The sequence below is a fragment of the Hemitrygon akajei genome, chromosome 5, assembly GCF_048418815.1.
Source record: "Hemitrygon akajei chromosome 5, sHemAka1.3, whole genome shotgun sequence".
In the NCBI taxonomy this organism is placed as follows: domain Eukaryota; kingdom Metazoa; phylum Chordata; class Chondrichthyes; order Myliobatiformes; family Dasyatidae; genus Hemitrygon; species Hemitrygon akajei.
This window is the reverse complement of record NC_133128.1, coordinates 74,941,670-74,957,644: the sequence shown is the minus strand read 5'-3', so window position 1 is coordinate 74,957,644 and position 15,975 is coordinate 74,941,670. Positions and strand designations below refer to the sequence as shown.

Genomic DNA, 15,975 nt, shown 5'->3' with positions numbered 1-15,975 from the left:
AGCTGATCATTGACGTCAGGATGGTGGGGGTGGGGGGGGGGGAAGAGAAGGGGGTGGCAGTACAAATGCTCCTAATAAATGGTGTTGCAGTTGAGAGCTTTATGTTCGTAGAAGTAAACAGTTCCACCGACCACAATAACTCCATGGCCAAGAAATCTCACCTATGCCTCTAATTGTTCAGGATGTTAAAAAATTTAGCATTTCCACATCAACCCACACCAGTTTTTATTTTTAAATTGTTGACCACAAAAAGCATCCTATGTTAACTGCCCTGCCTGTGGCCATAATAAACTACAGAATTGTGGACACAACTGAGCATATCATGAAAACCAGTCTCCCCACTACAGACTGTCTACACTTCTCAACAATATGGTAAAGCACCCAGCATAATCAAGACCCCATCTATTCTATCATGGACTCTACTTTCAAAGCTATCTCATTATGATCTCCAAACTGAAAAGGCCATGGATGCTCTAATTTGTTTAGAATGAGGTCTTCTCTAGATAAATGAAACTTTCCATTAGGTTCTTACCCCACAGCTTTGAACAGTTTTCAGCCAGCAGCTTCCAGTTACATCACTTTAATTCTCCATCCCTATTCCAATGAAGTTCACCCAAAACTTGAACACTTCATCTCTTAAAGCACTTTATCTAATCAATTCTTTGATTTAACTTCAGAATCTTTGCTGTTTTGTAAAAATCAAGAGTTGTTCATACTATTTAAAGTAGCTCTGTCTTCACCAATTTCTCTTTAGTGCTTTTCTTTTCTTAAGTTTTGCAATAGAGCACGGAGTAGGACCTTCTGTCCTAGCAACCCTCAAAAAACACCTGATTAACCCCAAGCTAGTCACAGGGCAATTTACAATGACCAATTAACCCACCTAGTACATCTTTGGACTGTGGGAGGAAACCAGAGCACTGGGGGGAAATCCACACATTCCACGGGGAGGACGTACAAGACTCTTCACAGAATGGTGCGGGAAATGAACTCTGAACTCCAGAATGCACTGAACTGCATCACTCTAAACCACTTCACAAATGAGGCACCCCCTGTTATGTCACTGCCTTGCACTGTATCTCTTTCTCTCCCCATCTGTAGCAACTTCTGCCATGAACTGTTTTCCTCTTCCCGTGGTGTCTGCCCCAAGTATTGCCAGCATAGTTTCTTTTGCTATTATTTTGTTTTAACTGTTTTTACTGATGGCAGTTGACAGAATGGCTGGTGCACCAGGGAATTCGTATCCTTCTCACAAAATAATCTTGATAAGAAAAAGGGGGTGGGGTGGGGGGTTGAAGGGTTACTGACCTGAGATGTTACTCAATTTCTCTCTCCACAAATGCTACCTGACCCACTGAATATTTTCAGTAACGTTTCTCTATATAAAAAAAAGTAGAGAAATTCCTGAGTGCAGTAAGTCACAAATGTGCTCAAGTCTCTGCCCCAGTAGTAAACAATTATTGAACAAAGGTTGAAGCTGTACAACATACTTCAAACAAGCTCATGCTTTTGGTACAGGCTTGTAGTTTGAAGTAAGTATTTCCAGTGACTATAAAGTGAAGTAACTGCAAAGTATAACTTATTGAAACATACTGCACAAAAAAGTTAATTACTAAAGAAAGACACCAAAATGAATCAATTAAAGAATTTTATATAGTGAATAAAAGCAGTGATCAAAAAGCATGGTGGCAGACTAAACACATAAGAGTGCCTAAACTTTCAGCATTGATTTTTAAAAAAAATATCACAGCAAGATGATTCTTTTATTTCCAACTACTTTTCATTGTATAATTCAGCAGTACTACATCAGTCAAGGACAAATTTTAATGTGGTTAATGAGATAATTCAGCTAGTAAGACAAATGTTTATTGCAGCAAAGCTCAAGAATAAAGCAGTTTTATTTTTAAATTTTACTCTGCCCTTCACTAACTGAATCCATTGTTTTGCCAAATGAAGCCTCATCCGGCCACACTGTAATAATTCGCTCTTTGTGCTTATAAATGGCACACTGAGAATAATACAAATTCAAGATCCTCTGACTGTACCAGAGTCTTAAATATTAATTGCCTCAATGATCCCTACATGCAAATACTGATCTCTACTAACGCTACAGTGGTCAGATACAACAGAGGATAAATGAACAACCAGGCTGCATTGAACACACTCAGCTGTACCAAAACAAGGTCTCAAAGCACATTTGGAACTATTACTCATGACTAAGGAAGGAAAATCCACAGGTAAAAGTGATAGAAAAATAAATATTTTTAGTGGTTATGCATAAAAAACCTGATTTTGTATATAATGGAGCATAGTGCAGCAAATAAATCTAAAGTCTAGAACTAAGCCATTAGCCAGTGGTTTCCCAAGACTTAGAAGAATTCTGCCATGCAAAGTACGCATATGCAACTTAAATTTAGTGCAGGAATTAAAAAACCAAGACAATCTCATAGAGATAGCATTTATGTAATCTGATACATATGACACCATTACATTCCCCCAAATAATAGCATTTACAAGCATAATTTGCATACAGGTTACATTTAACCCTGAGGGGGAAATAAATTAATGCAATGACACCTTGCAGAATGGTACTGAAGGCAAGTTAATTTATAAGGAATTGAAGATTTCAGGTCATGACAAATCAATTCAAAATACACTGCATTTTACAACATTTTCTATAATCTCAAAGTTTTTGTTGATTTATTGTGCATCAACACAAGCAAATAGTCCTGTCAGCACCACCAAGCAAGCTACTATCTTTTTCCCCAAACATGAATCAGTACCTTGTGATTATGTGACTTTGCAACAATCCAATCTCACCATGTAGAAGACATTTTCGTACCAATTAAAGTACCCTGTTCAGCAGAACAATATGTTCATTCTTAAGACTGTTCAGTTACAGTTAAAATTAGGGAATGAAAGTAGGCAGGTTTCTATTCAATACCTGTAAATACTTCATTGTTATTTTTTAATAAAGGAAAAAAGTCATTTACAGTGCAATACAGCATATTTGGGGTCAGAAGCACCAAAACACAAAACCTGTGGTTGTTAGAGAGATGAAAAAAATTAATTCTGAGCTTACAACCAACATTTCAATCTACAGTATGGTTTGCATCCATAGTTTTCATTTTAGTTAGCACTACTGTACCAATCCCAAATTCTTGTTCTTTTTAATGTGTGTGTAACTTAACATTATTTGGTCAATCTTAAACTTAAAACCGTTTTGTCAAATGCCATCATCTGAACTATGGATATGTCAGTTATCAGGGGATAACCCACAACAATGGCATTGTAATATGTGCACATATATCCACATATTTTCCCAACCACTGGAACATAGTTTCATTCAGCTGACAGACACCAGTTTCCTCAAAACAGTCCCAGTAGATTTGCACTATCCCAATCAACATCAGTAAATCAATGGCACATAGTGGACAGCTCATTGCATCCAGCCCATCAGTCAGCAGCAGGAAGAGCTTTGCTTCTTTCCTCTGTTTAAATTCACCGTGTCTGTTTGCATGAAACTGTCAGCTCTATCCTCCGTAGCAAGAACTCGCCGAACAGCCTCTTCAAATGCCACTGCGACATTGGTGGCATCTTTTGCACTGGTTTCAAAGTAAGGATGATTGCCGTTGTCTTTGCACCAAGCCTGTGCCTCTTCTGCCGAAACCTGCCGCTCACTGACATCAATTTTATTACCTAGAACCACAAATGGAAAACACTCTGGATCCTTCACATCTGCATAATAGATAAATTCCTTTTTCCAATTGCTCAAATTTTGGAAGCTTTGGTAATCATCCACACTAAAAGTAAGCAGGCAACAATCAGAGCCTCGATAGAATGGTGTCCGAAGGCTCCTAAATCTCTCTTGACCAGCAGTGTCCCATATCTGCATTGTCACATAATGTCCATCTACTTCCAAATCTTTGTTTAGAAACTCAACCCCTATTGTATGGAACAGGTGTATGTCAAACTTATTGGTAACGTATCTATTCATGAGTGAACTTTTCCCCACTCCGCCATCTCCAAGCAGAATAACCTTCAACAATGTTGATTTTCCAGCCATGGTAACCTCAAACGTCTAATTGATGAAATCAAAACAACCTGTAAAAAAATATAAAAAACAGGAATTCGTTATCTATTTCATGAAAATATACCATGTACAAAGACTAAGGATAATCAAAAGTGATCAAAATCCATCAGAAGCCTACAGTGAAGTCAGAAGCAAAAGTAGGAAAAGAGGGTCCAGAGGTGAGGTGGTTGAACAGAGGTAAAGCACTTATTTGGAGGGTGCATGATAAATATCAAATGCGATAATCATCTATGCAGTGAGATTAAAAATGGACAGGAAAACTATGCAAACACGAGGAAATCTGCAGATGTTGGAAATTCAAGCAACACACACAAAATGCTGGTGGAACGCAGCAGGCCAGGCAGCATCTATAGGGAGAAGCACTGTCGAAGGGTCTCGGCCCGAAATGTCGACAGTGCTTCTCCCTATAGATGCTGCTTGGCCTGCTGTGTTCCACCAGGGAAACTATGCAGTCAGTACAACACTGGCACAGGGGCAAGAAGCAAACAAATGTGAAATACACTACCAATTCAATGAATTGATTTGAACGTTTGTGTTTTTGAGGGACATTTTAAAATACTAATTCATGGAAATAAATAGTAAGATTACCAAAAATCAAAACTGCTAAAAATGAATTTTAATTGGATAAGCTGTGGGCAGTTTGACTGCTCATGCTCAAGGATGCTTGTATTACACGTGTTCAATTAGTGTTAAAGTACAGGTTATAGCTGAGTGAAGAACACTATAGTTTCAGCGTATCCAGAATCCACTATGGGTTTCCTCAATTTACAAAACTGCATTTACAGATTTCCGTTATAATGCAGTTGGGTTTCTTAGAGTACATGCTCTTGATTTATCAGGGTTCCCCCCCCCCCCCCAACGGAATCAAGGTAAAGCAAAAAGGATGGAAGAGAAGCAAGGAAAAGGGATAAGGGGCAGGGAGGGAATCAGGTGAGGGTTAAGGGGTGATAGTGTGAGCCACCAGAAGGATGAGGGTCAGTAAAATTTAAAATCCTTCCATTTAGCTGGCTTTACACCACAATGCTTGATCAGAAAGTGTCTTGTCATTCCAAACACTTGGTATTGCCAATACCACTTATTTTTCACTCAAACACTTTCTCTAACATACAAATATCACAGTTAAGAAATACAAAATCTTTACCCAAAGTGGCAACTTCAAGATTACAATTTCATAAAAAATTGTTTGCTAACTTTATATAGGTAACTTTGTGAACCCAAGTTTTGAGTCTAAAATCATCATGAGTGTTACCCTACCGGCAGCTAGCTGGTAGCATAGTGTTTAGCATAACACTATTACAGTGCCAGCAATTTGGGTTCAATTCCACCATTGTCCGTAAAGGTTTCATCAGGATGCCACACGTATGTAATTAGGTGGTGCAAACTGTGCTATAGCCCTTAAAAAAAATAGAAGCAGCTGGCATGGTAGCATAATGTTATTACAGTGCCAGCAACCAGGGTTCAATTCACTGCGTTTATACGTGCCTCGCTTGACTGCATGGGTTTTCTCTTGATGCGCTTGTTTCCTCCCACATTCCAAAGATGTTAGGAAGTTGATTGGTAACATGGCAGTGTGGGCTCATTGGGCTGGAAGGACCGGTTACCATGCAGCTTCCCTAAAGCATTATCACAATCACTCAAAACTAGTTTAGTAGCTCCTCTTGCGTACATTTTCAACCTTCAATTTGTAATAGAATTTCAAAAAAGTCAATTTTCCATACCTTTTCAAATTACTGCATCATTAGATTTCTGTGTAAAAACAAAATGGAAAAAAGCTGCAATTAATCACTTTCCAAGATCTCCACATTATATGCAACATTTTTAGTGTACATCAGTATAGCGCTGACTACGATGCAGTTCCAGATACTTTGTGTGACATGCCATGCCCTCTGTGATGTTATTCTTTTTAGCCGCATAGTCACAGTAGGGCAGTGATATTCCCAGAAGACAATACAAAATCCCCTCTGATAAGCGCAGTAGTGAGGAGAAAACAACAGGGCCTGGAAAGTAAGAAATTCACTGCTGGGACCCTATTCTACAAATTTTAGATGTGGGATACAGTGAATCAGTGGGGAGGAGGGAGGTGGACTTTGTTCAATTTGCCTGTTTTGAAACACAGAAGTAGGTGTCAATGTCACTTATCCTACAGTTGTGAAACTTGTCCCCACACACCTTTGTTATTTTAAGGTTGTGCTTTAATTATACAAGGTGGTAGAGAAAAGAACCTAAATTTACTTTGCAACACAAATTGCTGGAGGAATTCAATAGGCCAGGCAGCATCAATGGAAAAGGGTAAACAGTCAACGTTTCTGGCCAGTGTCCACTTACATTGTTTCATTTCGGAATTACTTGCAATTCAATACATAATTATTAATCTAACATGTTTAATTTTAAATCAAGACCTTGAAAAATGATACGTTTAAATGGACTGACTGAATTGACAAGTCACCAACTTCATGTAGTGAAGTCAGCAGTTGTATGAATAAAACTATTCTGCAGAAGGTTAAGGTTTTTTTTTATTGCAGTGTGTAAAACCAGTCCCTAAAAAGGTAAGCACTAGTAAGTCTATGGAACAGTTGAGTGACTTGGGCATCTCCCATTTCTTTAGGGAAATGTCCACTGCTCCAAAAGAACCATGGTCAAGATTGAAACCTTGTTCTCCATTGTTTTTGTCAACTGCTGCTCTAAATGTTGTCATGGTACTGTTTTATGAGGCTTTATTTTAATGTTTGTCAATGTTAATTCAATTATTTCCTTCTCCTCCCTGTTACACAGATCTTTGAATGCTAGCTGGGAAAACTACTGAAGGGAAAGAGCAAAATCTTTAATTATGTTGGATAGTCTGAGAGTGTTCAATACTTTGATAAAAGACAAGTATAACAAGGATCAAATTGAAACTTTCTAAAGATATAATGATTAGCATGGAGGAGAAAGAACAAACAACTTCAGACTAAACAAATAGTTAAATAGATGCTATAGGGGAAACAGAACAGTTTTCTTATAATGGAAAAGTTCACCAAAACAACTACATTGGAATCAATACAATGAATCAGAATCAGGTTATTATCACTGGCATACAGTATTTCACTGCTTTACGGCTGAGATATTGCAGCCCTGAAAAGCTAGTAGGAGCACTGAAGAAACAAAACGGCTGACTAAAAGCCAACAAGAGTAAAAAGATGGTCATTGAAGATGGTGGTTAGAAGTGAAGCATACCAAAATATATTGCAAATTTAAAGTAGGATACAAAATGGAAAATATTCCAAAACAAAAAAAGTAGCAACAGTATGAAAATTCACTGTGATCGAAGCTCAGAGATCAAAAAGGGACTATATATTTAGATGAATATTAAAAAGATTGAGAGATACTGGGATCCATTATGATAGAGACACCCAAGTGTACTAGCAGATGGGAACTTGGCCAATTTGGTGCTTAGAAAAGGGCAATAAAGCAAAGAGATGCTTCAATATGACATTAATTATTTACATCTACTTTCATAAGACTTCAATGTCTCTACAATAGTAGAAAATAGCCAACATAAATTTCAGAAGAAATGTAATTTCTGATCAAATGCTGAACCATTTTAGGAAACAAAAGAGTACATTGCGAGAAAGATAACTGTTTTTTACAATTCTGAATAAATACCATGTAAATCTCAGTTCGAGCTAATTATGGTAAACACTGAGAATGATCAAGATTCTGGCCAAGGAGCAGAAAACTAGTTCACATTAGATCTCCCTTGGAACAAGGAAAGGAGAAAATGGTGAACAGTGAGCCCAGACCTCAGGTTTAATGATTTTGGCTTTTCAAAGAATGTGAAAACAAATCACAGTAGTAACATACTGATAACAAGCTGTTGGGAAGAAGTTTCAGGGGAAAAAAAACACACAAAACTGATTTTGGCAATTAAGTATTGAACAGATCAGAGGTAAGCATTTTAATCAAAACGACAGCACATGTAATTCTGAGAAAAGAAAATTAAAATATTTACTCTTAAAATTGAGGTTTGAACAAGGAGATAGATACAGCACTAATTAAAAAGGTAAAATGGATTATGAAATTGGTGATCAACTCCACAGGAGTCCCCAGTGCAGAAGAAGGGAAAATATTATAATAATTAAATACAACTTTTGTGATTGTAAATGCTTCTAGATGATTGAATTAAAATTTCAAAATGAACTCCCGCATCTGTAATTATTTAGTGCTTGTTCAGAATATGCACAGGTAACTTCAAACTTTTCCATGGTAAAGTGCTGAGAATACACAAATCCAAAATGTCTGCCATCATGATTACTTATGTGGAATTGCAGGGGTTGAAGGTAAATGGAAACTAGGTTCTGCCCATTCAATCTACATCTTAAATGTATTAAAAATATTGTCATTCTATAGCTTACATACTTAATTGAATTGACTTTATTTCTTACATCCTTCACATACACGGGAAGTAAAAATCTTTACATTATGTCTCCATCTAAATGTGGAATTTATAGTAATTTGTAATAAATAATAAACAGAACAGTCAATATAGCACAGAAATATAATTGTAAGAGTGAATTAGTCAGTCTGATGGCCCCGGTGGAAGAAGCTGTCCCGGAGCCTGTTGGTCATGGCTTTCATGCTGCGGTAGTTTCCTGGATGGTAGCAGCTGGAAAGTTTTGTGGTTGGGGTGACTCAGGTCCCCAATGATCCTTCGGGCCCTTATTACACATCTGTCTTTGTAAATGCTCTGAATAGTGGGAAGTTCACATCTACAGATGTGCTGGGCTGTCCACACCACTCTCTGCAGATTCCTCCGATTAAGGGAAGCACAGTTCCCATACCAGGCAGTGATGCAGCCAGTCAAGATGCTCTCAACTGTGCCTCTGTAGAAAGTCCCTAGGATTTGGGGACTCATACCAAACTTTTTCAACCGTCTGAGGTGAAAGAGGCACTGTATGCTTTTTATTAAAAACCACACAGCTGGTATGTACAAACCACAAGATCCTCGGTGACATTTACACCAAGGAACTTAAAGTTGTTCACCCTCTCAACCCCAGATCCATTGATGTGAATAGAGGTCAGCCTGTCTCCATTCCTCCTGTAGTCCACAAACGGCTCCTTTGTTCTTGCTGCATTGAAGGAGAGGTTTTTTGACACCACTGTCAGGGTGATGACTTCTTCTCTGTAGACTGCGTTGTTATTATTTGAGACAAGGCCAATCAATGTAGTATCATCAGTAAACTTAATTAGCAGATTGGAGCTGTGGTTGGCAACAGAAATCATGGGTAAACAGAAAGTAAAGGAAGGGGCTTAAGCCATAGCCCTGAGGAGCATCTGTGTTGAGGGTCAGAGGGACAGAGGTGAGGGATAACCTGCCGGCAATCTGACAGGAAGTCCAGGATCCGGCTGCAAAAGGCAGAAAACTTTAGTTTTCTGGTGGAAACATCAATTTTCAGTTTAAAAAAAATCTTATTGCAGATAGCTGTACAGACAGTCATATAGAAATTGTCAGTACTAAAATATCAATACGAGGTACTACCATAGAGAAACATTCATTCAAACATTCAATGAAATTCTTAAACTGCAGTGTTCACGCTGGCAGAACCAATTAAATCCAGTTTCCAGTAGATCAAGGTACTTTAATAAAGTAAGGAAGAGGTCAGTGTTATGTTTCAACACAAGAGCACAAAAGACTCGAGAGTGAAATAGTGTGGCAGACAACTGTAGTAATGGTTCTACCTTTTCAAACATTTGAGGATTACAGGGTGGGAATTGAGTTCAGTTGCACATTGACAATTTGACAACTTTCAAAATGTATAGGACTAAAAGCATCCTGCATTTAATTCCAAGACAGATCTATTATCGTGCGCATTGAAGCATCCAGGGAAATATGTTGTTTAGAATAAACAATTTTCTTGCTGAATGTGGAAATGGACTGTGTGCTCCTATTAAAAGGCATAAAACATTTCAAATGCACTTACGTCATATTCATTTTTGAAATTAAACCCAACTGAATTACTTAATTTTAGCCAGAATGCATCAGCCAGACACTGAAGCTGTAACTGTAGGGCTAGATTCAGCTCAAACTGAATCAAGTTTGCAGATGACACAACAGTAGTTGTCTAATCAATGATGATGAAAGCATTCAGAGAAGGAGTAGGGCAGCTTGCAGAATGGAGTGAGCACAAAAACTTGAGTCTCAATGTGAACAAGAACAAAGAGATGATTGTAGACTTCAGCAAAGTGCAGCCTGGCTACTCCTCACTGCACATAAACAGCTCCTCTTATATAGAGTTAGGAGCACCAGGTTTCTGGGAGTGCACATAACATGGTTCCTTTTTAGTCAGGAAGCCACATCTTTCTTGAGGAGATTGAGGTGAGTGAGGGACCACCCCCCATCCCCCGTTCTAATCAATTTTTAGATAAGTACCATCGAGCGTGTCATGACCAGTTGCATTACTATCTGGTACAGAAATTGTACGGCCTCTGACCCAAGACCCTACAAAGAATCACAAGGACTGCTGAGAGGATCAGCGAGGTCTCTCGACGAACCATCTGAGATACTTATCAGGAGCGTTGTGTACGCTGAGCTTTTAGCATTGTCAAGGATCCTTCCCAACCATCCAACAATCTCTTCCCTCCGACCCCCCCCCCCCCCCCCCACCTCCCACCACCATCTGGCAGGAGGTACCGCGGCATTAGGAAAAGGACTGTAAGGATGAGAAACAGCTTTTCTCCCCCCAGGCTCTCCGTCATCATCCTGGTCTCATCACGTACCAAGTGCAACTTGTAGCTTGCATCCTAAACGAACCTTATGCTAAATAACAATCTGCTGGAATCTATTTTATTTAATTTGTTTCTGGCAATGTTACTTTGTGTTGTGTGCGAGTTATATAGATAGATAGATAGATAGATACTTTATTCATCCCCATGGGGAAATTCAACTTTTTTTCCAATGTCCCATACACTTGTTGTAGCAAAACTAATTACATACAATACTTAACTCAGTAAAAAATATGATATGCATCTAAATCACTATCTCAAAAAGCATTAATAATAGCTTTTAAAAAGTTCTTAAGTCCTGGCGGTAGAATTGTAAAGCCTAATGGCATTGGGGAGTATTGACCTCTTCATCCTGTCTGAGGAGCATTGCATCGATAGTAACCTGTCGCTGAAACTGCTTCTCTGTCTCTGGATGGTGCTATGTAGAGGATGTTCAGAGTTTTCCATAATTGACCGTAGCCTACTCAGCGCCCTTCGCTCAGCTACCGATGTTAAACTCTCCAGTACTTTGCCCACGACAGAGCTCGCCTTCCTTACCAGCTTATTAAGACGTGAGGCGTCCCTCTTCTTAATGCTTCCTCCCCAACACTGTACTGTGTTGTGCACCTTGATCCAGAGAAACATTGTTTCATTTGGCAGTACACATATATACAGATGAACGACAAACTTGAACTTCTTTTCAAAGTGTTCAATTACCTCATCCTCTGCAACTTTACTTCAGATCCCAGATTACTGTGAAGCTTGATCTTACGGATTCTGTTATTTTGTGGTGAACAGAAATATGGAACAAGTGCAGCTGAAGGTGTAATGAAAGCATTTCAAAACATCTTCAACTGCCAACAATCCACAAATGATTCCACTTCCCTCCAAAAAGAAAACTGATTTTCCTATTGAATCTGAACAAAAGGTATTAAGTGATTATTTTAAAGCATAGACTTGAAGGCTAGATAGCAAAAATGAAAGAAATCTACTATCTAAAATGCAATCTTTCCTATCTTCACAGCCAAATTCCCACAAAGGAACCATGAAGGGAAACGTTGTACATTTTAATAAATGTTCAGACAATTCAGTCAGCACACAGCTTGTCTTGCAGCAACTGGGAAACATCTGAATTTGTATTGCAGATAGTGTTCCCAGACAAGATATTTACAGATGGATGCCATTTAACAATCTTAACTCCTTCATCTGTCCAGAACATGGAACAGTACAATACAGGAACAGGCCTTTTGTCCGATGATGCCTGTGTCAACCGCAATGGTAATTTAAACTACACATGGTCGATATCCCTCAATTCCCTGCCTTGTCAGGTGCATGTCTAAATGCCTTTTAAACATTCTTTCATATGTACTTTCACCATTTCTCTGTCACCCACCACTGTACAAAAAATACCTTGTAAATTTTTAAACTTTACTCTTCAAAGTTGTAAAGACTAATATTTGACATTTCCACCATGAAAAAGACCATCTACACCTCTTATAATTTCGTATACTTTTATCAGGTCACCACTCAGCCTTGAAAACTCTGGAGAACCTCTCCTTCTTGCCAGTTCTTTTCAAACTAGGCAACGCTCTTCTGCACACTTTCCAAAGCCTCCATTATAATGCAGTGACCAAAACAGCACACGATCCAAATGTTGCTAAACCACAGTTTTGTACAGCTGCAACATGACTTTTGAACTTTTATTTTCAATACCCTGATCAGTGAAGGCAGGTGTGCCATTCCCCTTTACCACCCTAACTGCTTGTTTACAAGCAGCCATGGACTTGCACCCAAGACCCCTTCATAAGTCAATGTTCATAAGGTCCCTGCCATTTGTTGTATGTTTTTTACCCTTGACCTCCTAAAGTGCAACACCTCACACTTGTTAGGATACTTCAAACTACCATTTCTCTGCCCATATTTCCAACCAGTCAATACCCTACTGTATCCTCTGACTACATGCCTCACTATACATACCATTACCAATTCTTGCATCGTCTGCAAACTTGCTAATCATTGAGGCCCATTGACATTTTTACCCATGTCATTTATATATGAACAGAGGCCCCGGCAACTGATTTTTGTGAACACCTCTGATCACAGGCTTCTACTACACTCTAATCACTCTGCCAATTTTGAAAACAATCTACTGTGTCACCATGGATGTCATGTGCCCATGTCTACTGGATCAATCAATCATGAAGGACGGTATGAAAAGCTTTATTAAAGTCTATGTATACATCATACCAAAAACAGGTTCGTAAGAAGCTTTCCAGTGCAAAATTATATTTTAATTTCTTTTGAGTTTTCCCCTCCTTCATAATCTCTACCCCTTCATCATGATCTCAATTTTAACATTTAATATTCTGATTTTATCTTGCCCGTGCATTTCATCACTGCTCATATACAGGAGAAAAGATCAATATTTTACAAAATTTGTTGTTCAAAATGCACAGCCCCAGGCTCATAAGTGCATTGCCTCCAGTACTTTAGCTTTTACCTTGTAAACAAGTGAGGGAAAAATTCAGATAAGTAGAAGTCAAACATAAAGCCCTGGAGCACATGGCCCTGCCTTGCAGCATTTTAATCTCCTCATTCCAGTATTGGCTCGAATGCATTAAACATCAAGAACTTTAATCTGTTTCCTTCAACATCCATCTTTACATCAACAACTCTGAGTGCACTGAGACTTTGCTTCACCATTCTTACAATGGACAAAATCTTGGCACTGCATGCCATTAATTTAGCCACATACTCTTGTCTAATGTTGGCTTCTGGGTGATTTCTCCCTAAACTACTGAAGAGAGATTTTAGGGAGCTCAGTAGAAAGGTAGTAATCACTGGATTGTTGCTTGTGCCACGTGCCAGTACGGTAAGAATAGGCACATTTTGTTAGAATTCATTTAAGAAATAACAAGCAGAATAGACAAAGCATTGGTTGATGTTGTGTACTTGAATTTTCAGAAGGCCATTGACAAGGTGCCACATGAGGCTGCTTAACAAGCTACGAGCCCATGGTATTACAGGAAAGATTCTAGAATGGAAAAAAGCTGTGGCTGTTTGGCAGGAGGCAAAGAGTGCGAATAAAGGGAACCTCTTCTAGTTGGCTGCTGGTGACTCGTGGTGCTCCACAGGGTTCTGTGTTGGGCCAGATTCTTTTTATGTTATTTGGATGATGGAATTGATGGCTTTGTTGCGAAGTTTGCGGATGATATGAAGATAAACAGAAGGGCAGGTAGCTTTGAGGAAGTAGAGAGGCTAGAAAAGGACTTAAGACAGATTAGGAAAATGGACAAAGTACTGGCAAATGGAATACAATGTCAGGAAGTCTAAATGGAGGGAAAATTCAAAAAAAAAAACAGAGGTGCATAAGTTCTTGGGAGTCCTTGTTTGTGCAGGATTGCCTAAAGGTTAATTTGCAGGTTGAGTCAGTAGTGAGGAAAAGAAATGTGATGCTGGCATTCATTTCAAAACGACTAGAATATAAAAGCGAGGATGTAATATTGATAATTTATAAACCACTGGTGAGGCCTCACTTGGAGAGTATTGGGAGTAGTTTTGGGCTCCTTATCTTAGAAAGGATGTGCTATAAATGGAGAGAGTTCAAAGGAGGCTCATGAAAATTATTCCAGGATTGAATGGTTCGTCATATGAAGAGTGTTTGGTGGCTCTGGGCCTGTATTCACTCGAATTTAGAAGAATGGAGGCTGACCTCATTGTCAAGGCCTTTTACCATTCGATAGGTTTCAGAGTGGACATGGAGAGGATGATTCCTATGATGGAAGTCTCTAAGACCAGAGGACACAGCTTCAGAATAGAGGGGCATCCTTTTAGAATGGAGATGAGGAATTTCTTTAGCCAGAGAGTGGGGAATCTGTGGAGGCCAAATCTTTATGTATATTTAAAGCAGTGGTTGATAGGTTCTTGATTGGTTGGGGCACAAAGGGATACAGGGAGAAGGCAGGAGATTGGGGCTGAGGGGAAAATTGAATCAGCCACGATGAAATGGCAGAGCAGACTTAATGGGCCAAAAGGCCTAATTCTGCTCTATATCTTAAGGTGTTTATTTCAAACCTAGTCTTGAATGAGTACTAATTTTCTGCTACTAAACCAGATTCTTGTTCATTCCCAGGATTCACTTTAAATACACTTAAATTGCATTTCAACCAAGCCTTTCATGCAGACTGTAGTCAAATACCTTTTGCAACTTTTGATAATTTACACAATAGTCTTGGTATATTCTTAGTCTACATCAGCTGCTTAGTCAGGTTTGCATTACTCTATGACTTTCTATTGATACAGACTCTCAAGTCTGTCCTTCATAGCTGATGTTGTTCCCTTATTCAAGAAAGGGAGTAGAGATAGCCTTGGAAATTTTCGACCAGTGAGTCTTACTTCAGTGGCTGCTAAGTTGATGGCAAAGATCCTGAGAGGCAGGATTTATGAACATTTGGAGAGACATAATATAATTAAGAATAGTCAGCATGGCTTTGTTAAAGGCAGGTCATGCCTTACGAGATTAATTGAATTTTTTGAGGATGTAATTTTACACATTGATGAAGGTAAAGCAGTATGGATTTCATACTGTGTATGGATTTCAGCAAGACATTTGATAAGGTACCCCATGCAAGGTTTATTGAAAAATGAGGCATGGGAACCAAGGGGACCTTACTTTCTGAATCCAGAAATAGCTTGCCTACAGAAGGCAAAGAGCAGTTGTAGACAGGTCATATTCTGCATGGAAGTTGGTGATCAGTGGTGTGCCTCAGGGATCTGTTCTGGGACCCCTTCTCTTTGTGATTTTAATAAATGACCTGGATGAGGAAGTGGTGGGATGGGTTAGTCAATTTGCTGATGACACAAGGGTTGGAGGTGTTGTGGATAGTGTGGAGGGCTGTCAGAAGTTACAGCAGGACATCGAGAAGATGCAAAACTTGGCTGAGAAGTGGCAAATGGAGTTCAACCCAGATCAGCATGAGGTGGTTCATTTTGGTAGGTCAAACATGATGGCAGAATATAGTACTAATGGTAAGTCTCTTGGCAGTGTGGATGATCAGAGACCTTGGGTCAGAGTCCATAAGACATTCAAAGCTGCTGTGTAGGTCGACTCTGTATTTAAGAAGGCATATGGTGCATTGGCCTTCATC

The 15,975-nt window shown here is 39.0% G+C and overlaps 1 protein-coding gene across 5 annotated transcripts in view; it reads right to left on the bottom strand.

The window, feature by feature from the left end:
* Positions 1–1,632: 1,632 nt before the first annotated feature.
* rab9a (RAB9A, member RAS oncogene family) overlaps positions 1,633–15,975 on the bottom strand; it is a 75,323-nt gene continuing 60,980 nt past the window's right edge. For 3 of the 5 annotated variants that reach the window (XM_073045788.1, XM_073045786.1, XM_073045787.1), the window contains 2 exons: positions 5,809–5,836; positions 1,633–4,101 (listed from right to left, as the gene is read on the bottom strand). In XM_073045788.1, the coding sequence (XP_072901889.1) occupies positions 3,458–4,063 (606 nt within the window). In that variant the 5' untranslated portion in view covers positions 4,064–4,101; positions 5,809–5,836 and the 3' untranslated portion in view covers positions 1,633–3,457. Of the gene's footprint in view, positions 4,102–5,572; positions 5,781–5,808; positions 5,837–15,975 lie in introns of those variants that run through there. The other 2 variants (XM_073045790.1, XM_073045789.1) reach the window with 2 other exon arrangements.